Source organism: Kryptolebias marmoratus, linkage group LG8, assembly GCF_001649575.2.
Source record: "Kryptolebias marmoratus isolate JLee-2015 linkage group LG8, ASM164957v2, whole genome shotgun sequence".
Taxonomy (NCBI): domain Eukaryota; kingdom Metazoa; phylum Chordata; class Actinopteri; order Cyprinodontiformes; family Rivulidae; genus Kryptolebias; species Kryptolebias marmoratus.
The window spans coordinates 24821225-24845046 of record NC_051437.1 but is presented as its reverse complement, the minus strand read 5'-3'; the positions used below and the strand labels follow the sequence as shown (position 1 = coordinate 24845046).

The following is a 23822-nucleotide window of genomic DNA, read 5'->3' as shown; positions in this document are numbered from 1 at the left end:
TGTTTTTATGAGGGGGCATATTGACTTACGGGGACAGTTGACACCCTCGGGGGTGCTGGATGCTGTCTTGCCGTCGGGACAGCAGCCAAACTCTGTGTTGTCACAGGATGACCTGTCCTCGGCTGTGGGTGGAGTGGTACTTGGCACTGCAGAACCTGTGGGTGACATCCAGTTTATCATAATAAATCATTACAAAACAAAGACATATTTAAACCGCATAACTCTAAGACTTATCTACAACTCTTCAGGCTCAAATAGGTATTATTTCTAAGGGAAAAAAACATTTATTTTACTGAATTTGCTTCTAGTTCCACAGGTGTTTGTGTGTTTTTAGTCTGCTGACCAGTGATTGAACGCTAATAGAGACATCTGTCAGGGGTGATTATATGGCATTTTCATGGGCACTGATTTTTACAGCTGAAACTCATTTTGTCAGGCAGAGAACACTTAATGGGCACTGTTGCCAGTCATGTCACACGCAGAGCACTTTAAATGATAGGGGAGTGTGATAACTGCCGAGTGGCTGGCTGTTACCCTGAAGGCGTCCCGGGGGGAAAAAAAATAAAAAAATACAGTCATGTTTGTGTAACCATTACTGTATATCTAGAAATCTTGAGACGTAGACGACATAAAAGTGGCTGGCTTTTCTCTGTCTGAGAGTGTGTAACAGCAGCGAGCCACCATCCTGTCTTAATGATCCTGTTGTAGGGGAGGGAGAGATGTCTTGGTCGAAGAGGTGCAGTTTATAGTCGCACAGAGATTAGAAATAATCACGGAGGCAAAGAGCTCGCGGCTAAACAAGCCGTAAAGATGTCAGAGGCCAGGGACGTCCTGCTCAAAGTCTCACGGTCAAGGGATGTGAAAGAAAAGGGGAGTGGGAGGAGGAGGAGGATGTGGGTTTATGGGGCATCTGTTGGCGTGTGGTCTGCAGATTTACAGATGCTGCACAACAGCAAGGGCACTTGGTCCGACTCCACTGGGAGCCGTGAGAGCTGTCAGACAAATACACATGCAGGAACACACAACTAAGTGCAGATTACAAAGGAACACGGATACAAAAAACATGCAAGTGTCTACTTCTGACATACTAAAGTTTATGTTATCAGGCAGTAACATGCAGTTGGACACACTGAGAGGTTGTTCAGACCTGTTGTTAAAAACGGCTCTTAGCGACTGAGTTGCATTCAGATAGGGCTAAATATAGGTCTGCACAGCCTCAGTGTGCATTGAAAAGGTTTTACTTCAGACCATCTTCAGAGGTGGTCTGGACCTCTTATCTGGTAGTCTCACCCCAATCAGTCCTGAGCCAAGCTGTAGGACATCGTACTGATGTGACCCCACACAAGCAGCTGGGTGATTATCTGAAGTCTCAGGGTATGCTGGTGTAGATTCTCAGTCATACAGGCCATGGTAAATTCAAAAAAAGTTAAAAAACAAAAACAACTGGACTTCTATTCTGTAGCTGAAGACGTTTCGCTTCTCATCCGAATTTCTGAATTGAGAAAGCTCCTCGGATGAGAAGCGAAACGTCTTCAGCTACAGAATAGAAGTCCAGTTGTTTTTGTTTTTTAACTTTTTTTGAAAGTCTCAGGGTAAAAAAAAAAGTCTGCTCAGCTGCTGAATGATTAAAGACAAAGTATGGGGGAGTTTCTGTTCAGTTTAATAGTTGTTCTGATTGTTTTTGGACCCTCTGCGGTCACTATATGCTATAATGCACTGTGCCAATCACAGAACAACAACTTGAGCAATGTTATGTCACATTATTAGCATTTTATTAAACATATAGCTGATGTTAAAATCACAGTGAAGCTGTGTTAAACAGGTTTTACGCAACTTAAAATCTTCAGTCTTTTCTCCGGCACTTAGCTCACTAACTAATGTGCGCCTTATCTTATGATGCGTAACTTATACAAAAATGCTATTCAGATGGCTCTGAACAGTGTTCATGCCATAACAATAAAATAGTTCAGATGTCTGAAAGTGGTGTAAGTTTTACAGAGACATCAGCACACTGTGGCTTGGGTTGTGGTACACAATTTACCACCAAGTGTGAACAGAGGTGTCAGAGCTGGCTGCTTGAAGTCAACTGACCCCAGACAAATTTGTAACAAGTCTGAACAGCCTCTGAGGGACATCAGGAAAGGTACAGAGAACAATTACACACACAAAAACACATCTACATATAAAGAAGCACAACGTTTAAATGTCATTAACCCGTGGTGAAATTTGCACTGTGGAGCCTACAGCCACACAAAGTCATGTGTGCTACGGTTACAGAATTTGAAAAACAGGCTTGGATGCACATTTGTTCATGCTCTCACACACAATCGGACAGACACAGTCACAAGACACAGGGTCTCCCTTGCAGAGAGGCTACATGCTCTCCATATGACTGAGCACTCTGGTCAGCAGCTGACAAGAGAATAAATCTAAAACTTGGATAGACAGACTGAGCAGAGAGGAGAGGAGCTGGGGAAGAAAACACTGGACCATGTTGTTTCATCCTGTCACTGTGAGCTGTCAGGCATTCAGGACAGACAGGTGGACAGATGGAATGCACCATCAGGAAAAATAACAATAAAAAAAAGAAGGTCTAATTGGGAAGTCTCAGTCATCCCTTGTTGTCCTAGAGGAGACCAGGGAGCCGGCCGTTACAGTCAGAAGGGCGTGTCAGCAAAGATTGGAGACCAGTCATGTGACAAGGTGTGCTGTCTACACTACACCTCAACCTCCCAGTCACATCAGCCTGTCAAGTCAGGCTCCAGAGATCTCTGGATTCAGGCCAACAGTTTCATCTATCTGGCCTGCCGGGAGTGTATTTTACAGAGTCTGGCTTTGTTTTGTGAGCTGCTGGTGGAATGGGAGAGAAAGGAAAATAGGCATGGGTGATGTAGCAACAGTGAACCATGCAAATACATTCTTTTCTGTCTGAAATTGAGATATACATCTCTTGCGAGTGGAAATGACACTAACAGCATCTCTACAAAGATTTCTCTTCCGTGCCTGCCTGGCTTCGTCGTTTGTCTCCTCGAAATCAATTTGCATACAATTACAGAAGCAGGATTTCTACTTTTAGTTTCTAATTAACAGATGATGACATGAATGTGTTATGATGTCAGCCAAGAGTTGACTCTGAATTTATCCAACCCATTCTTAAGAAACAAAAAACTCCCATCCCCCCCCTTCTTTTAAGATTCATGGATAATGAAGTGAAAGAGCAGGGATTTACCGACAGTCTTGTCTGCCCCACTGGCTTCTGACTGGATGCCACTACCGACATCTACCGTGGGATCCTCTTCGTCGGCCTGGTCATCGCCGCTTGGCTCCCCGCTGCCCGAGCCCTCAAACGGGGCTGTGGCAGAGGTGGGGGCAGGACTGCTGCGCGAAGGGGAGGTTGTGCTGGCAGCGGGGGTGGGCTGCAGCACCCGAGGCTGGATGTGGATGGGGTGGTTGTGGGTGGAGGTGGAATAGGCGGAGGTGGTCTGAGGCTGCTCGAGGGGTTCCGGGGTGGCCGTCCTCGGAGGCGGGATGCCCCACACCATGTTAGGGTGGAAGGGGGCGGTGGTGATGATGGCGGTTGCAGCAGTTGAGCTGGGGGTGGTGGCGGGAGGGTTGGGGGTGGGTCGGTCTGCCAGTTCGGAGATGGGTTCTGGTGGAGGGAAGGGGAGGAAGCAAGGAATGGATGAATGACTGAGAAAAGATGGAAATGTTTGATTTTGCTTCACCTAACTACAACATGGCCTGAAACATTGCAGGTTCATAAACTTCATAATCTTTCAACCAATCTCCCAGATGCTCAAAATCATCATGATGTTATATTAAAAATATAGAAACAGGTCAAATAAAATATATAGTTTTATTTAAAGTATAAAAGCAGTTTCCTATTCTGTCAAAGCAACTCCTGATTAACCCCCCCCCCAAAAAAAAACAAAAACAAAAAAAAACAGGGCAGGTAAAAAATGCCATCATCTTCTACCAGTAGATGAGTTATTTTTCCTCAGCGGAGTCAAACTACTTCAGTTAGTGTCTATGTAATGTTTGCAGTGTATTTGCACTTCTGTAGGTAAGTGTACGGCAGGATTTCGTGCACACATATGCATGTTTTTTTATATTTCATGCAAGTAGTACTCATGCCTATGAATTACATATCCATATTCAAACGTTGCCCTGCAGTAGCAGAGCTTTAATCACCAACAGCCAGTGCCTCCAGTGATGAATGATTGATAGAAATGGGGCAAAAAAAGGCAGCTTTACTCTGGCTTCAAAGATGGCAGGCTTCTGCTCGCAGAGAGTGCGAGCAACCGTCAACGCCACCACAAACGCACTGCTGTCAACAGATGCACACAAGCAAACACACAGCTTAAAGAAAAAAATGTGACTCCAAATGAGAAAAAGAGAAGAGCCTCTGTGTAAAGAGACCATCATTACCAATGCAAAAAGCTCTGGTGCAAAAGGACAAACTGTCTGCAATGAAAGAACGATAAATAGGACAAAAACTCCTGAGGGCGACGAGTGAGATGGCAGGGAGACGCTAAATAGGCGAGCGCTTCAGATTTAGCTGAGGAACGGAGTGACAACATTGTTGTTTTTCCTTTTTCTTCTTTATGTCCCACGAGAATAGATGTGTCTAAGCGAGAGGGTGAAAGAAAATGAGAATATAAAAAAATAGCAACACCAACAGATTTGCACCTCATTAAGATCCACCTAACATTACATTATGTGTAAGACTTAATTACACCACCGGAATCACTGACTTGATCAACAATTATTTACCGAGGTGTGAAATATGATCCCTATTGAGAATGCCTCAGGGACACACAGAGCTCAATGCAAGGCAGATTTGTTTATTTCGTGGAGTTCAAGAGATGCTGATGTTTCTTAGTGATGTTATCACTAAGATTGGCGACGTGCATTGCCTTTTCTCGTGGCCACGTCTGTCTGTCAGGTGCCAAGCCAAGCATCAAGAAGCTCACTCCATGAAAAGTGTGTTTGGCTGCGTGCAGATATCTGGAAAAGCAAACTCTGTGACATGGGATAAGAAAAGATAAGCATGCATTTGAAAGAGCAGAGATGGACTGCCAGGACAGTCTGTTCAGCTGATGCTTCTCTTCAACGGTTTTAGCACCCAATTTCTCATTATTTAAAAAAAAACAAAACAAAAAAACAACAACTGTATTTCCATTTAGAAGAACAATGGACAGTAATGTCACAGGGTAAAGAGAGGATAAAAAACGTATTCTCTGCTACATTCAGCCATGTGATTATGGCTGAAAGGTGGTTATTAGGATTGTTCGGGGTGTCAGCCGCCATCTGTGATGACAAGGAGTCTAGATACAGCCGGCTAGGGGAAAGACAACGGAACCAACAGAGGAAACAATAAGCAAAAAATAAAACATCAAAAAATCTCTAAAGGATTTCAATCAGACAAATTAAAAATGTCAGAGCAGGAAAAAAATGTCAACTCAGAATGGGGACCTGCAAAGGAGATGGTGACAGCAACAGAGGGCTGACTAACACACAAGCAGAGGGCTGAGCGTGACATATGCCAGTGATCGTTGCCAATGTGCCACAAACCTACAGGTGATAACGCCATACGAGAGGCAGATCACTGCCAACCCTGCGGCCATTTTCTTCTGGTACAATAATCTGTTCATCGGCACAAATGCCTTCGCTCTGACAGTATTTTATGCAACATTTTTTTTATTCCTTAAAGGAATGCATGATGCCCACTACCTTTCATGCCAGAGTTTTAGACTAAGATAATTTTAAGTTGAGAACTGATGGAGGCATAGCTGTTTAGGTCAAACCTTTAAACTAACATTAAGCATGATCTCGTGCGATATCGGCAGATGTCAGGCTCAGAATATGTGTTGTGAAAGAATATCAGCTACTTCTACAACACATTTTAGCTCAATATCTGTAAAACTGACTGAGTTATAGCCATTTTTTGTGTTGGCTAATGTCAATCTGCAGTGGCAGCCAACTTGAATTGAATTGATTCCAAAAATCCATCAGTTGTAGATGTGAACTGAATAATTACTTTCTGAGAGTTTCATTAGAACCCATCCAGTGGTTCATTAGATATTTTGCTGACAGAGTTGACTTCAAGAAATGATGCTAAAGTCTTAAAGACATTTTTTGTGTTGATTAGCTGTGACAGCCATTTTGAATTGGTTAACTCCAAAACCTAATCAAATCTAGATGTACATTTAATGATAACTTTTAGCTGGTTTTCTTAAAATTTGTTCAATGGTTCATGAGATATTTGGTAACAGACACGTGCACGCATAAACAGACATGGGCAAAAGCATTACTGTCCTCCTTTGCCTTTTGGTGGCTGGTGATAAAAATTTAATTTACCGCTTCACCTTTTGGTTAGCGGCAAGTTATTTGTAAAAAGATTCCTGCTCGGTGGTAACTTTTCGTTTCTTAGCAGTGAGTTTTGTACAGTTACAACAATAAAGAGTTGCAACAGTTCAATGATGTTGAAGCATATCAATATTCGCTCATTTCTGTCGGCCTTTGGCTCAGCTCTGTTGTTAAACCACAAAGCAGCTTGTTGAGCATTAGCATGCCGCAGCGCTGAGGCCGGGCGTCTGGAAGCAGTGCGTGTAAACAGCGGGTGGGAAAGCAGGCAAAGCTGCGGCGTGGTGAGGGGTGGAAGCAGAGCAAATGCTAATTCGCACCCAGCCACACGTGAAATAAGCTCTAGATCTAACCCCCGAGCTGACAGCAGTGGCAGCCCATGGTGCGACCACATCCGGGAGAAGAAATTAAAAGATCTGTTGTTGCTGCCGGTGAGCCCGAGCGCTCGCCTGACTCTTCTTCTCCTGAGGGGCTGATTGAGAAAGAGTCCGCTGGAAGGCGTCTTCGTGCAGCAATGCTTGCATGTGCAGCAATGCTAGGTGAGAGATTATACACAACCCACATCTCTATTGCCAGGCAACAGAGGAATCTGAAACCAGACTGGATTTTGGCTCCTTTTTGCTTGTAACCCACCCACGGCACTGAATGTGTAATTACCAGATGTTCTGGGACTTATCAAAGCCCTGTCTGTCTCTCGATGAGCATATTTTGATTTTTTTCATCTGTGTACCCAAAGCTGCAACTTATCTTGGGCCATGCTGGCAACCTAACCTCAAGTGGATGTGTCCTAATTTGTGCCACTTGAGAAAAAAACAAAAACAAAACGGACAAAAAAAAAGTAATCTCTTGGTTTTTTGGTTGTTTGATTTGTGCCCACTAAATGATAAAGTGAATGAATATTATTCCATCCACAAATGTTACGCACCTGGCTCATAACCACAGCTACACAGCTGGCCCTCCTTTTCTCCCTGCCACTTGCCGGCATCTTTTCTAGAATCCTGTTGTGATGCAAGCTGGCAGTTGGAGCAACTTCCTCCTACATGAGAGCTGTGGCCCTGGCATGTGGCCCAGCACCCATTACATCGATCCAAACAACGTCCATCAGCATCTGGACCAAGGGGCAGGAGCTGTACCTTTTTCCCCCCTCTACACATGTTCTCTACATATGCGTTCTTGTTCCAACAACATTGTGTTCCTGGCAGCAGAGACCTGCAGAAGGACTGACACATTCCCCATCAGGAGGGTTTAAAGATGGAGCCAAATCCCAACAGAGGGGCGGAAAAGCAGGGAGGAGGTGTCATCACTGTCTCCTGTAGGACTGAAAAGCCCAGATTACAGTTTTCATATTTATCACCTGCTGCCATGAAAGCCAGGACACGCAGTAAATAATTGTTTGCCTGTGTGTCTGTTAGAAGAGTATCTCATAAACCACTGATTTTCATTAGTTATATGAAGATTAACCGATTTTAAAACACAAAAATAGCTTTAACTGAGTCATTTTTAAAGATATTTAGCTAAAATATTTTGCAATATTTTAGGAGAATCACCCCAACAGATCATGCAAGATCTTGTGATAAAAATCACAGAAAGGTGATTTCTCTTTAAAACTTTGACATGAAAAGCGGTGGGCATTATGCATGCCTTCAAGGTTTGAAAATGACACAGCTTTTATTATACACAAAAAAGCTCAAGCGACTTCTGTGTGCAGGTTCTGTTTTTTTACTTTCTGAGACAGGGAGATGAATTGGTGGCGAAACAACAGGAGGCCAGTGGCACAGCTCATTATCTTTTGACCAGGGAGTGACAACAGTTGTCTAACTATTCAGTGAGTGATGTATGGAGGTATCAACAAGGCTCACCTGTGCACTGTCCAAAGTGTTTCACTGTAATGTCCTTGTCCTGCCTACAGGCGATGGTCCTCAGCTGGCACTGGTCGGCGTAGGTCACCCCATCCGAGCCGCACACCTGCTCCACGGTGACAGAGACGGATGGATGGGAGATGGTAACACATGTTAACTCCACATGGGCTACAGCAAAAAGGTGCTTGTGTTTTAAAAACTCGTGGATCAAACTGTTGGTTTCTGCAGGCTCTTTGAAAAACCCACCTTGGATTGGTTTTTTACATCGCAGTCAGGCGACGGGCACTCACAGTGGGCTTGGCCGTCCACCTCGATGCAAGTTGCTCCAAAACTGCAAATCAACTCTTTACATGATTTTGGAGCGTTAGGTCCTGTGGATGAAACGGGTTTGGATGTTCAGTCATTACTAACAGTACTATGACTAACCAGTCTGCAAATATTAAGAGCAGCTTCTTTAATGTGGAATTTGTAGGAAAATGTGGAGTAAAATTAGAACAATCCTCACACAAACTGAAATTATGTCTATTTTCTATCAAATAACACCAGAGTCAATAAAACTGTTTTTATAAAATGTGTTTATTTATTACTACCTTTGTTTTGAACTTTTACCATATTCATATTGACTAATCAGAATACAGCCATCGTTGCTTCTTTGTTTTGCATGATTTGATCACATGATTTGTTTGATTTAACAGAAGTCTCTTTGTCACCCAAATTAAATCCACACATTATTCCAGTAGTAAGAATTCAATTTCAGAACTAAGTTATCTAGCTCCAACAGCTTTTACCTCTTAAATTAGCATGAATTCACAATGTTTAAACAAATTGTCCTTTTGCTACTAAAACATGAATTTATTAACGTGCTAGAGGATGGCTTTAGCGTTTTAATAATTAGGGTGTCCCTGAAGTAGCCTGAAACTGCTGGATCACTCACTGAGTTCAAATTTATTAAATTTGGACTGGATTTTAAACTTTGGAAATAAATTGTACTGTATTTGATGCATATTTTAAATGAGTTATTTACAGTGCATATATGTATGTTTTTACATATTATAAAAACACACAGTTTGCCCTATTTATTCCACGTGTGTGGCTGTAGTTTCACATCAGTCTTAGCTGTTCCTAGGACTGCGCTCTTTGAACAGAAACTTCTGATTGTCCCTGGATCTGTTGGAGCCACTCTTCCAGTTTGGGGGTCACAGCACCGAGTGCTCCGATGACCCCTGGCACCACTGAGGGTCTGATTCCCCATAATTCTCTATTTCTTTCTTTCAGGTCTTCATATTTTTTCAAGCTTCTCATGTTCCTTCTACCTGCTGTTGCAGTTGCTTGAGATGGCTACATCTATCACCACTGCCTTCTTCTCTGCTTTGTTGACCACCACAATGCCCGGTTGGTTGGCCATATATCCTTTGGTGTAATGAGGATTAAACATAGAAATAATACTATGCTGGCTTGAATGTCACCAGATTAATAAGGTTCGCGGCAGATATTGGGTAACCAAGACATTCGTGGATAAGGGAAGATAAATGCAGTATATACACACATATTTAAGTGTGTATATATGTATTTTACAATAGCCTAAAACTGGTAATGCTATGACGAAATTCTCTACAAGTCTGCTCTTATTACCATTTTAAGTTTCAAAAGAGCACAACATTTTATTAAAACTGCAGTAAAAATGAAAAATATTTTCTTGGTTGTGTAAAAGCGTACATTTTGGATCATCTGGTTATTTTTTCCCCAATAAAAAAAGCTCTTTTAATGCTTGTTTGAAGGCTTATTGTTGCAGCAGCTGCAGCCATGGAGCTGCAGCCACTTGCCAGGTTGTAACTGTGCGTTCTCTGCATTGTTACAGCATCACAGAGGCTTACAGTGCACCTACCACTTAGCTCCTGCTTTTATATGCTGCACCCTCTGAGAATCTGTCTTTTTATCTGGCTGTGTGTGTGGCGGAGTGCCTCACTACTGTGCCGGGACTGCCAGCTTCATTAAGCATTTGACTTCCAGTCGATGTCAGATGGTGAATCTTAATCAAGGAGCTGCAGGCCCCCACAGTAGGAACTAACCTTTCCTTCAACCGGTTTTTTAGTTTGTGCAATCACTGGGGTGGTTTACATTATTAATCAAAAGCAATCAATATTGCTTACACAAATATCTCAGCATATACATGAAGGTATTGTAAATCATCCAAAATATAACATGATGCAGAGAAGTAAAAATATCAATGGGAATTGTATCATGAACGGCCCTTTTGTACACTTGACTATTTTCCTAATCACTATTGATTAGATATCTTGCAGCCACTTCTTTCTTTGTCAATAAACCTGACGGATGTGAAGGAGAGATTGAAAACGGGCTGGCTGCTATAAGACTTATCCACTAATCAGATAAGTGAAAGACAACCTCTTAAGAGTGATAGAGAGGAGCTGAGAGGGAGGAGAGGCAAGTGTGTCTGGGTTTTTTAAAGCTCCGCTGACGGCCTTGGTGCTCTCTCTTATTACCGTTGTCACAGCCATTCATGCCCATCTTGCTTCCATCTGGGCACACGTTGCACTTCAAGCCCCTCACGCCAGTCTTGCAAGAGCACAGACCAGACATCTGTTCGCAATCATCTCGGACTGCGCCTATGGGATCGCAGCTGCATGCTGCAGTGAAGAAGTGGAGAAGAGAAACGTTCGATTGGAAAAAAGAAAATACACAGTCAAATAGGGACAATGACAGGAAGAGGATTATTTGGTTTATAGTGAACAGAGTGTATTTGAAGAACCCTTAGCCTCTCTGGGCAAGTTTTTTAAGATTCATCATTGCCTTAAAGTGAGGGGTTGGGAACAGTTCAACTAGCCTCAGGGGCCACAGAGGGAGGAAAAGGAGGAGGAGAATGAGTGTGTAACAGAAACTTAAAAAAACAACCTCAGGGAAGGACATCAAGCTCATCATGTTCCTAGAATCAATGATGTGTTTTTTTTTTTCACTCCCCTCCTGCTGAAAATGGTATTGGTGTTCTGTGTGCTGCCTGTTTGCTTTGGGTAAACCTTGTTAAGGTCAGGCCACGGGTGAGACACCTGCAGGCCTCCTGCTGCTGACTGAAACTGCTCTCCGCCTTCGGGAGGGTATGTGTTACGATGTCTCGGTGGCAGGATGCAAGCTGGTCAGCATATTGCATTACACCAAGACAAACAAGGGGTCCTGACCCCACACCTTACCGGAATACAAATGAAAACGGCTCATTCAATGCAGTTCTGACAGGACAAAGGGACACGGCAAGAAATCAATCAGCAAAAATCTACCTAACAAATTACCTTCTTTGTTTACAGTGACTCATGAGTCTAATGTGATCAATAGAAAACCTTGGAGAGTTGATACAGAGCTACTGTGATGAACTGAGGGAGAAATGTATTGTTCTACAACAGTTATGTGAAAAGGAAAAATCTATTTTCTCACTTTTCTTAAAAATGTCTCAAACCACGCAGACTGTTTTCTGTGATTTTGCCTGTTTTATCTCGTACAATGAAAAGATCTGTACTTTGTAAAGTAAAAAAATTAACAGGGAATATCTTAAAAACAACAACAACTACACATTTATAAATATTCAGTGGCAGGAGCATCATTCACTGTTTGACTTTAGGTGAGTGAGAAAATGTGTTTTTTTTTTTATTTAAACAAACTATACAGAAAAAACATTTAGGCTATGTTGGTAATATTCAGTGGTTCACTCACTCACTACATCATGATCAATATATAGTAGACTATAGGGGATAGGAAGTGTTTCTGCATTTCAAACACTGTTTAAATGTATTTATCTTTCATAATTATGCACCATGTATTCACAGTCTAGTGTTGCATAAATAAAAACCAGCAAGATATGCAAAAAACATGTCCAAATCTGGAATGATGGACAGCAATATTTTGCTTGTTTTGGGTGAGAAAACGTAATTAACATCTTATATCTGACACTGACATAAAATTTATTTACACTTATCTGCTAGACGTCTTTGTTGTATTATATCCGTTTACTCAAGGACAAACTGCAGCTGTAACTCTATTACAACCTTATATTTACTAAAATTATGAATTAATATCCCTTACCAAATATTGTACTGAACAACTGGTTTCAGAGTCGCAGTTTGAGTGCTAATAACAAAAGAAGTATTGTAATTTCGAAATGCAGATGGCTTTATGTTGTGCTTCACAACTTTTTGTTTTCTAAAAAGTGCCATATTTAGAGCTAAACATTTTAAAATAAAGATCAGTTATCATCTTTCTAATACATGACCAGCTTCGAGGGGACTATATAGTTGATGTAAACTTGCAGTTAACAATTTGAACAACACTATAAAATGGCCGATTCACTATATAGGACACTATAGAGTGACTGAGGGGAGAATTTGCCTACAGCCTAAAAATGTAGAGATCCATCACACGTACAGAGATCTGCACTAAAAATGATAAACAAATGGCTCCTTACGTGTGCAGCCGCTCATGTTTTCGGTCACGATGGCTCGGAAGTTCCAGAAGCCCGGCTCACAGCGGTCACACTTCTGTCCGCCGACACCCGGCTTGCAGGAGCACTGCCCTGTGGTGGGGTCGCATGTACTTTTGTAGGAGCCGTGGACGTTACACTGACAAAAACCTGAGGAGCAGAACAGAGCAACATGGATGTCACTGTGACGTTTTCAAATCAAGGCTTCTCTAACTTCTCAAAGAATCAGCTGCCATGCACTCTACCACAGCTTACTGTAAGGTAAAATTAAAGATTTATGCAAAGCTCAAATGTTCTGTAAGCCCTATTCCACAAAAAAAGGATTAATGTGTCTAGGTGAGTTTTCTATTTTAAAAAATCGCTGTTTATCCTTATTTCTAAATCTACGTTTTCTCAATCCATTCTGCATCCCGAGGCTTACAGTTCGATGTAACATTTTCTCCTTCATCTGTGCACTATCATTAGTCAAGATCATCAGATGAAGAGATTTTTCTGTTGATAGAGTGCAGCATTATCATAATTACTCCTTGGATTAAGATGAAACGTTTTCAGCTCTGCAACTTTGGTAACAATCTCTGCAAGAACGTAAACCGCAGTGAAGGACAATAAGTCCGATACGCTGTGGCAGCCTGACAGTATCTGCAATTTTTTTTTTTTTTTTTTTGTGCGTGGAACAACTTCAGGACACAGTAAAGGGTCAAACTCACTGGGACATCCAGCCTGCCCGACTCCTAAAGCGGCCGTCACACTGTCGGAGCAGCAGCCGTACAAAGACAAACTGCAGTGTTGGACTGATGTCAGCTCAGTCGGAGACACAATTGATGAGGCTGATAGAAGATGGTACAGAGGAAGAGAAAGAGGAACATTTAAGAGATTACTAGTAGGAGGGGTCTGGTGGTTGTGGTTACGTACAGGGGGATTAGACAACACAAACTTGGAGCAACATGTAACTTTTTGCCAACAATAAGATTGGCTTGAGGGGCAGAGGTGGAAAGGCTGGCAGTCGGTTTCAAGATAACAATTCTATTTGCTGCTTTCCCCCAGAATGGCTCAAAATCAGGGGGAAAATGATGCTATTACCTCCAGTGAAAACAAACAATGGCATTTCTTGTGAATGTACGGCAGCTGACATTTACCACCTACTAGAAGGCATGTTCTCTTCATTTGTTCTTGTCTAACATTATGGAATTGCACTGCCACACTACAAACTTCTGCTGACAAAAAAAAGAAAGGAAAAAAAAGAAGCTATTACTGTATGTGAAGGAATGTGCCAAGGTGTTTCAGCCTGCGTGAAATACGTGGAGAGCTCTTTTGTCTAAGGACGCACCAGCTGCCAAATAAGTGCGGCGGAGCTACATTCAACAACATAAAAACGAACGTGTTCCTAAAGCTGGCATTTCTCCAGAAATTGGACAAAAACAAACTCACAATAGGAGCAAAAAGGTGGTTTGTTTAATGGCCAAAAAGAAAAGCTCATCGCTCCAATTTTCTCCAAGCTTTCTTGGTGAAAAGTAAAGTTGTAGATAAAAAGAACTCTTTTCATCCTTTTTCTGTCTTTCTCTCTCTATTTCCCGCCACCCGATCTCCCTTCCTTATGTTGCTAATTTGGAGTTTGGAGGCTGGAGATACAGAGGCCATAAATCACACTGTTACTGGCGTGGATATGAGCCTCAGCCTAATGGTGATGACTCGGCTCGCTCTTTTTCCAGCGCTTTCCCACTCCAGAGATGGGCTTTGGACACAGTTCATTTAACTTGCCACTTTCCAGCGTTGCATTCGGCTATCTGTACTGAGCCTATTAGGACAAGGAGAACTTTTAATTTCATATGTTCTTCCACCCTCTGAGGGTTTTTCCCCTTCAGTAGATATTGTCTGGCACAATGAAGTCCACTGTGACATACAATATTACCTTCATATTTCTTTTTCTTTTACATTCCTGCACATATTTGCCTCTCCACTACACCTATAAACTTTTTGTGGGGGGATTCAATTTAAACTTTGAACCCAGATTTGAGTTGACAGCAGGGGTGTAACGGTGGCCCAAGTCGTGGTTCGGTATGTACCTCAGTTAAAGGGTCAGAGTTTAGTACGGGTTCAGTACAACAAAAAGGAAAAACAAATTCAAAATGCAAGTTTTTCTTTATAAACAGACAACAATTCTCCCAGAAACAGAGACAGAAAAACAAACCACTCGTTTTATTGGGGAGGGTCAGCAAGGTATAAAAGTAAAAAGTCACATTGGTCTTTTTTTCTTTCAGTCTGAAGTGTAAACAGTGTCCATGGGGCAAACAGGGACAGCTTTTCTTGGCTAGACGGACCTAGATTTGATGCTAAATAAAACAATACAGAACTGAATAACATCTCCATAATGTGAAAATGCAAAATAAATAAAATGTGAAACAAACACCAAGCTTCTCAGCAGGTAAGTGTTAGGGTGGAAAAGAAAGACTTGTGCTAATTATGTGGCATGAAATTTTGCCGTACACAGTAAAAAAAAAAATGAAGGTACAGAAATATTCTTAAAAAGGTACATTAGCTTGCTGCTCCAGATATACTTTGAAAGATACAGGAATAGTACCTTGAAGGGTAAGAACAATGGTACATTTTTTAACCTTTTGCTTAGATCTTAAAGGTAAATTTTACACCCTAAGGTACAAAAATACCCTTTAAAGTAAGCTAATGTACATTTTACACCAAAATGTCTGCACTAAACCATCATGGTACAAATATATGTACCATCATACCCCTAGTTGGCTGGTTCCAATAAACTTCATAAATGATGGCAGAGTTTAAACTAGTTTCAAGAAAGTTTGTTAAACCTCCATCATTAAAAAACAGTGCTATATTCAAGTTTCTAAATTTGAGGTCAGAATTAAGTTTCTCTTCATATAACTATTATAAAGGGCAGTGAAAATCCTAAAGATCTGAGTCCTTCCATTAGCCAATAGAAGAGCAGAGCCCAGGGGTCTTGTACCCATTGAGGGCTCTTCAAAAAAAGGATTGATTATCCATGGAGGGTAGAGAAGCGTGACAGTCAGTGCCCAAGGAGGCCAGCTTAGGAAGAAGAAGGAGAATCTTCTGGGATGTGTGTGAAAACATTCCCTTATTCTCACTCTCCTAAACTCCCTCCATCCTCCTCTCTTTTGGACCCAGGGGGAATCAGACAGGCTGAAATGATCGCACAAAATCCCTTAAGTGCCTTTTGCTCTGCTCTCTGGCCTTTACTGGCAAAAGCTCTTCATTTAACGTAACCACAGAGAGGAGGATGGTTAACCTTTGCTACTTAGCCTCTAATCTAACAATCAGTCTGGCTGATAAATGCCACTCATTGCATGCAAAAAAGAGGTTGTTTATATTAAAGTTACTGAAGGAAAATGGTATCCTTAGGGCTAAAAGGCTAACGGAAGATTTTCAGGATAGAAAAAGTGACTCATTATTGCAATCAACTCGGTTCATATATGTGCCTGTGAGAAAGATTTTAACTCCGCAAACTAGAAGGCCTCAAAGGAAAAGTCTGGTTATAAACAAGGAGACTGCTGTAAAGTGAGTTGAGTCATCTTTCCTTGAGCAAATCACACACAGACAAACAACATTTAACAATAATGTTCATCATAATGTCAGCTTTTGGCTACATTGTAAAGAGACAACACAGAGGATGTCTGAATTTTAAATTAAAAAAGAAAAGATTGCGACCCCATCGATGGACGGAATGAGTGGAGAAATGTGATGTCAGTGACAATGAGAGTGCAGCTGTTGACTGTAACCACGTTAGGTCTGAGTGGTGTTATACACCAACCTGAACAAGGTCCCACACTTTGAACCTCCAGGTGCTTTTTACCCAGACATCTGGCATTTTTTAGTGAACACTCGTTGTTGTAAGTTCGTCCATCTGAGCCACAAACCTACGAGAGAATTACAGACAGGAAGACTGTTACAACGTGTTAAAGTTCATTCAGCTTGTAAAGAGCAATTTCACAGAAAACATCACTGAATATTGAAGGAATGCATATTGCCTGCCACCTTGACAGATCTATAGATATTTTGGTAAAACCTTGATTTTAACATTATGTGCAGTCTCTCAGCAACTACCACACCAGAGCTCAATATTTGTAAAACTGACAGAGTTGTAGCCATTTTTCTGTTTGCTAAGATCGCTTTGCTGTGGCAGCCATCTTGAATCAGAAGGACTCCAAAAGTTATTTTGTAGTAGTGGTCAACCCAGTTATTACTTTCTGAAAGTTTATTTAAAATATTTTCTGTGATTCCTGAGATATTTTGATAACAGTAAAGGCAAACGTGCACGCACACACAGACACGAGCAATAATGTTTTTGAAGATCATGAGTTCATGAGAGGCCCAATTTTTTTTCTCTAATATTAGCTCAAATAATTAGGTAAACACCAAGAAAACCCGTTCCTGTTTCTGTTGCAGCAATATATGTAAAACATTCAATAATAGGATAGATTTAAGGTAAGGCTTTATTACATATGAGTAGTGCTTAGAAGTGTAATTGGTAAAAAGAAGTGAGTTTATCCCTGTTGAACTGAGCTGACATGTAACATGACAGGAAAGTCAAGTGTCTGAAGCCTGTGTGCCTTTATTTAACAGCGTTAGGGCTCTAAAAAAGACATTTTATGAATGAGTGTCAAATTATGTCATTTTTTTTAGAAGACATACCAACTTTAGAGTCACATGTTCACAGGAATATCCACAGACACAAGGTCCATCCTCTGCATCATCGTCCCAATATCCTCCGAACATGCTGCAGCGCTCCTGCTCACAGCTCTCTGCACCGGAGCCCGATGCCCCAGAACCACAGTCTGCAAACAGAAGCACATGAGAAAAGCACAGGCATTAATAAAACACATAAACACAGAACGTCACATCAAAATATTGCAGTTTTAGCACATCTGAATGCTTACATATAGAGAGGATCACAAGAGTTAGGATTATTTATTCTCCCTTTATCCTGGAAGAGAAGGAAGCAGAGGCACTGCTGCTAGTCCGAGATAATGACCCACTGCAGGAAAGGCTAGATAGGGACTAAATAAATTAGACATCTCTGCACCACCAATGAGGCATCCTTTTTTATTTCAATTAAATCTGACATAAAAAAGGAGGGAAACTCTGGCCTCTGACTGCACAGAGAATTGGTGGTAAGGCCCACTTTATGGGTGCCTGCTTCCTGATATGAGAATGCAACTAATTGCAAAGTGTTCTGTAAAATTTAATTATCTCCTGAGACCTTGAAGAAAGTTGTCACAGCGACTCTTTAACTGTGACCCTGAAAGGTTGTTTACTTATTTTAAAAGCTGTACTCAAAAAGGGGAAGCTGCTTTTTTGCGTTCCTAATAAACAAGGAAGGACAAGAAGATATAAACACCAAAATTTCAGTTGGTGTTTTGTAGGTTTTCTAAACAGTTCAAGGGAAATAAAAAACGGGGAGGAAAAAATGCTTCTGAAAGCATTTTGTTTGGAGCCTAATTTAAGAAAAACAAATTGCGTAGGTGGAAAAAAAAAGTGGGAGGAACTCACTTTTGAAGTTGCAAATATCTCCTACAGTGGAAGTCTATGGGGAGACTAAGTGGATGTGCGTGAAGGCAGGCTATGAAGGCAGCCTGAAAGATGTAAAGAATGTCAGACAGGCAGAGGCACTCCTGAGGCAGGCAGAAAGTTCATTTGAAGCTAATTTGTTATTCAGAAAAGGAATGTAGTCCAACTAAAAGCTCCCAGTGCAGCTGATAGACTCAAACATTAGGTTATCAAGGTGTTCCTTCCTCCTCCTGTCTTCTCGTCTTCTTTTTGGGGCTCATTCAGCTCAGTCTATTGATGCTCTGCCTCTAATGGTGAAATCAATGTTGTGGGGATGGAAGTAGCACTTAGCATAACCCATCTTCTAAAGTAGATTATAGAGAAGGTCACAGTGCAGGGGAGGGGCAGAAGAAGCCTTGGCTGTTCTTTGATATGGGTCATCAGGAATGGGATGCAAGAGCTTTGAGGGGGTCGATAGAGCGGAGGAGCTTTGACTTCATTATCTGTGGACACAATAGAGGAGCTGGAGCTGAGTGCAGACTTTGAGAGGCCACATTGCCCCCTAAAAACATCAGGACTAGTTAGAGATTCGGTCTGTCTCCATTTAAAACCCACATAACCTCCCAACCTTAATCCTGTTACCAGATTATGTCGTTGTGGAAACCTATTGATCGTGAACCACAGCCCAAGTTTAATTTTGTGGCAGAGGTAATGTGCTCCGTTATGGCTTTTAGCCGCCAGTGACATTATTGCAAGTATTTGGCTTCAAATGACATCTGAAGAGGGGGCAGATCAGACGGAGAATAAGCATTCAGCCTCTGACGGTTGGCCTCCTGCATCCGTTTACTGTACGCAAGCTCAGCAGGACACAGTAAAAAAGGAAATGAGGGTGTATTCAATTCATATTCCGCTCAGGCGCCTTCACAGAAACATGATAAATAAATAAAAGAGGTAAAACATTAAAATGGAATAAATAGAAGTGAAAGGCAAAGAGAGGTCCTAATTAGCCGTTGTACTTTGATGTGTCCACCACCTGCGCTGCCTATGAACCTTTCAATTAATAAATCCCTAGCTAAGATGGCTGCATCAGCTATTCTCTCTGCGCTGCCCATCCGTTCATTTTTACTCAATCATGTCAGAGGCCTGAGTCTATTTAGCCGAGGGAGCTCTATTAAGAAGACAGAATTCAGCAGCAGTGAGAAAAAAAGGACGTGAATCGCATAAGAATAACATCCGAGAAAAATAGAGAGGATTTGACAATGGAAAGAATATTAGAAGTGAACGACACAGCTCTATTGTTGAAGCTGTCTGGTATTGAAAGAATAAGAAAAAAAAGGAGTAGGGGAAGGGTAAATATTAGAAGATGTACAAGAAAATGTATGAAATATCCCAAGACTCTGGTCGAGTAGAATACTTGTGTTGACATCAGTGGCTCTCAGACGGCTGTGTCACAAAGAATGGTTAGTTTGTTGTAAGGACCCAAACACGGGTAATTAGGAGGAAGGCTTAGAATCACAGAAAGAATTTTTAATACTACAAAACTGACAAACCAGCACGAGGAATGACTGTAAGCAGACCATCTCCAGGGGAAGAGACAGTACTAAACACATAATCTAAAGATCACCTAACTAGTTGTTTTCCAAATACTGAATAAAAGACCAAATATAAACACAAACTGTGACAGACTGGTGTTTTTATAACACTGCATGAGTGAATGCCAGCTAGAATAACCTTTGCTGCAGCTAAATTAAGTATTACTTTCTCAGAAGCACCTGAGGAGCAATCTGCCGTAGTTGTTATCCTAACGGTCCCTTCGATGTTCTTGATGGATGTGGCAGAACATTAGTCCAAATAAAGTACTCAAATGAGAAGACAAATGGTGTGTCACACCTTGGGGAAGGAATGAGGTGTGTGGAAATGTCAGAAAGAAGAAAGTAGTTGTGTTGCCTCAACAGAAGGTTACATGTCCCGACTGGGCACGGATATAATCGATTAACCAAGAAGGGAAAGTCTGCTGGTCTGACTTTGAGGAGGTGTTTCTGGATTGTTTCTGATGGCCTTTTATGTACTTTGGAGTTTGATCCAATCGGAGCTGAAGGAGGAGCGAAGTGTGGACCTTGCAATCCAACTCTTATAATCTTGTTTATTAAATGCCTTTTCAATTAAAAGGGGGCCTGGGCCACTCGTAGTTGATGCACCACTCTCTGCTGCCACTTTGTCAGTGTCAAAAAAATAGAAGAAGCTGAGGCTAAGCCTACCCGAGTGTGAAATTAAACAGGTGATAAATTTCCCTGTATGGCCAACAGTGGGAACACTGTCATTTTTCATTACTGCTAAATAAAAGCAAGAGAAAACAACTTCCATTTTTATGCTGTGCCCTCCCCCCAATAAGACTAATGAGGATGGTTTTTAACATCAGCATATAAATCACATGTTCATTTCCTCTAAAGGCTTACACTACCTTTGATTTCATTCTGGTGATGCAGAGGGTTGCTGCTGTCAACAACAGAGCTAGAAAATACAATATTATATGTTGTGACAGAAGCCCTCTATTACATATATCATGCTCCTAATTTTGCCCAAACTCACCACTGGTACATCTGGGCAGGGGTGAATTTGTCAGTGACAAATCATTGAGAGAAGCAGGGCAACACAAATTTCAAAAGCTGGCAGCCTGGTTTCAGAGGTGTTACAGTCAGCTCAGACTTCCAGCTGAGGGTCTGGGTGAGATCTGCGGGGGCTAAAGGAATCGGAACAACAGCCTGCAGAAAAAGACCGAACTACGAGTTGCCCCTGGGGTGAAATTTTTCGATTTCTGACAATCCCATCTCCACCCCAATCTGCAAAAGCATTGGTGCCGCTTTTGTGGAGAGGCACAATTTTGATGGAGAACAGTGCAAAACGCAGAGAGAAATGAGTGGGTGGGACAGTGGGGAGTGATGGGGAGCGCAAAAAGAAAAAAAAAAAGGGAGATTCTATTGTGTAAGCCTGATGGTTTTCTCTGAATCAAAATGAGCGAGTGATGGAAAAAGCAGGATGTTCACAGACTCCCTCGGGGAGGAAGATGAGAGCATTTTTGTCCAACACCAGACAACCAACAGACAATAGAAAGTGTGTAGCTGTGAGTGTGTGTGCAGTGACAGTAAGTCTGTGTTGAGGGCATGCAGTCTCACATTTCCTCATGCCGCATACAAAAAGGTCACTCATCTCAGTCAATGAAATGATGTTAAATGGACTGCAGAAGCTCTGGTGGCATGATTTGCCTCACAGGCCTATGAAAGCAATGTGGTTGACAACGGTAATAAGAAAAAACAAGACACAAGAAAAAAGAAAAGGATGAAACACCCCTGGCTAGCAATCAAAATGGAAGTAGCTTCTCCTCATCTGTTTGCCCGATCCCCAAACTACCCCCACTTTTCTTCTCTCCAGCCATCCCTCCTGCTGGCAGGTGTAATCTGCTCCCCTTCACACCTTGTCAGAAGATGACTATGTTCACGGCAACGACCCACTACCCACAGGGGAACAGCATTGCCACTATCTGCATGACAACCAGAGGCTGGCATGTTGCTCCCTCCAGAGTTGTCCCCATGAAAAGCTGAGTGAGAGCCTGTGATATTCTGCCTAGGCTTGTCAGAGCGGATCAAGATACGATCTGCTCGGTAAATTAGGTCTCATTTCTTCAGTATGGAAAAGAACAAGGTAGCTGCAGCCACAGAAATCAGAGCTACGCATATTAGGTGCCATTAGTCACACATTTAAAAGACTAATAGGATAGAGAGGCTTCATAAATTGTGTGGCGTGACTGTCACAATATACATAAATCCATACCCTCTTTAAAACAGTCAAACTAATTCTTCTCCACTTAGTTGCTGATATTAAAGTATTTTCCCATCACACTAGGACATTGTCTGCTTGTTTAGTAAGCTGGAGGGGGAGCTTTTAATCTTAAGTATTCTTGCAAGAAACTTGCTGTGTTCATCTTCTAACTAAATGAAAATAAAAACCTGTGGGAACAATTCACATACATTATTTTTCAGCAATGCAAGTATAATGTTTAAATTGTATATAAAATATGACTATAACCAATGTGTTGTAAAAGTGAAGATATTGTGATGTCAGTGGTGGCTTCTAGAGACTATCATTTATAAGTCAATATATTTTCCAACATGTCATGATGTAAGGTGCTATTTTCCTTTGTTTCTGTTAAATATCAGTTTACGAGACAAACTGACCAGCTGTTTGAGGGAAACCACCCCCCTAATGTCCCATGAACACTTTCAGTTTTTGACTCATTTTTGTCATCATTTATTTGGTAGAGTAGACATTATCCACTAAGTCTTACCAGGTTAAACAGTTTCATTCACCTCTAGGGGAGCTGCATAGGTCAACTGGTTAAGCTGGCATTCTGTGTCAATACAACCAGCTCAGGTTTGAGTCCCAGCTCGGGCTCTTTATCACCTGCTTCCACTTATGTCTGTTTGTCTGTGAGCAAAACAATCACATCTCGTGAACCACTGGACATATTTTATTGGAACAGTCAGGAGAAAATAACTGAATGTACTGTGTAGTTGTAGAGTGTAATCTACAACTTTCAGAGACCAATTCAAGATGGCCACCACCACTAATCAACCTTTGAAAACACATAAATTGATGTGGTAGCAGTTGAGAGTCATCCTCAACTCATACTCTGAGTGCTAATAGCTCACACAACTATTTACTTTAAACTGACATTCACTCCTTTAAAGAATGCTACTTCTCAATACTGCATGTGTCTTAAGTTACTGCTTATTCTTGTTTGTGACTGAACTACCAATTTCCCTAAGGTTTATTATATGCTAAGGTTGGGCAGTATCCATTATTTGATTGTGTTAAGCCTTCTTCCAATTTTACCCTCAAAATTTACAGTCCGCCTAAAATGACTTGTCATGTTTTATTACTGCATGTAATTTCAGGTCATTTAAGGGCCTTCTAATACACTGTTAGCCTAAATGTCCTAGAGCAGAGATGTAGTACAAGAAAAAAAAAACATTACCAAAGTCATTTCATTAGGCTATAAAATGAACAGGTTGATGCCAGAATATACTACTGTACTTGGTCATATGTGAGCAACTTAGGGTGTCAAGATAATGGAGTCTGAGACGAACAACACTCTCTGAATACTCCCCTTCAGAGAAAATATTATTGCTAGAAAGCAGAAATGTCCCTAGAAGAGCTGTACAGGAACTATATTGTTCATTATGCACAGTTTCAACTTAGCTGTGCATGGCTGGCATAAACTTTCCAGTAGAGTTTTAAGGAGATATTTAAAGGGATACTAATGATATTTTTAGATGCCCCAGGTGACTGTATTACCATATATTCCTATTAAAATTATATTTATATTAGGTAAAGACTTTGAGGTTTGGATAAATTGTGCATAATCCACTTCAAAGTTGAGACTCCATAATAGTACCTTGATGAAAGATCTCACAGTAGCTACATCTATATTTTTTTACACTCTATTGGCAAGCTTTGAGAGCTGTAAACAACAAACAACAGCAGGACTATACAAGTTAAAAAGCATGACAACAACCATTTTGAAA

General features: G+C 41.4%; 1 protein-coding gene across 4 annotated transcripts in view; it reads right to left on the bottom strand.

Moving 5' to 3' along the window:
• Positions 1–23822, bottom strand: part of agrn (agrin) — a 278848-nt gene that overhangs the window by 44931 nt on the left and 210095 nt on the right. For all 4 annotated transcript variants that reach the window (XM_025004894.2, XM_017411271.3, XM_025004895.2 and 1 more), the window contains 9 exons: positions 17386–17528; positions 16505–16610; positions 13416–13535; positions 12694–12858; positions 10730–10873; positions 8472–8596; positions 8226–8331; positions 3230–3649; positions 30–155 (listed from right to left, as the gene is read on the bottom strand). In XM_025004894.2, coding sequence (XP_024860662.1) covers positions 30–155; positions 3230–3649; positions 8226–8331; positions 8472–8596; positions 10730–10873; positions 12694–12858; positions 13416–13535; positions 16505–16610; positions 17386–17528 — 1455 coding nt within the window. The remainder of the gene's footprint in view (positions 1–29; positions 156–3229; positions 3650–8225; positions 8332–8471; positions 8597–10729; positions 10874–12693; positions 12859–13415; positions 13536–16504; positions 16611–17385; positions 17529–23822) is intronic.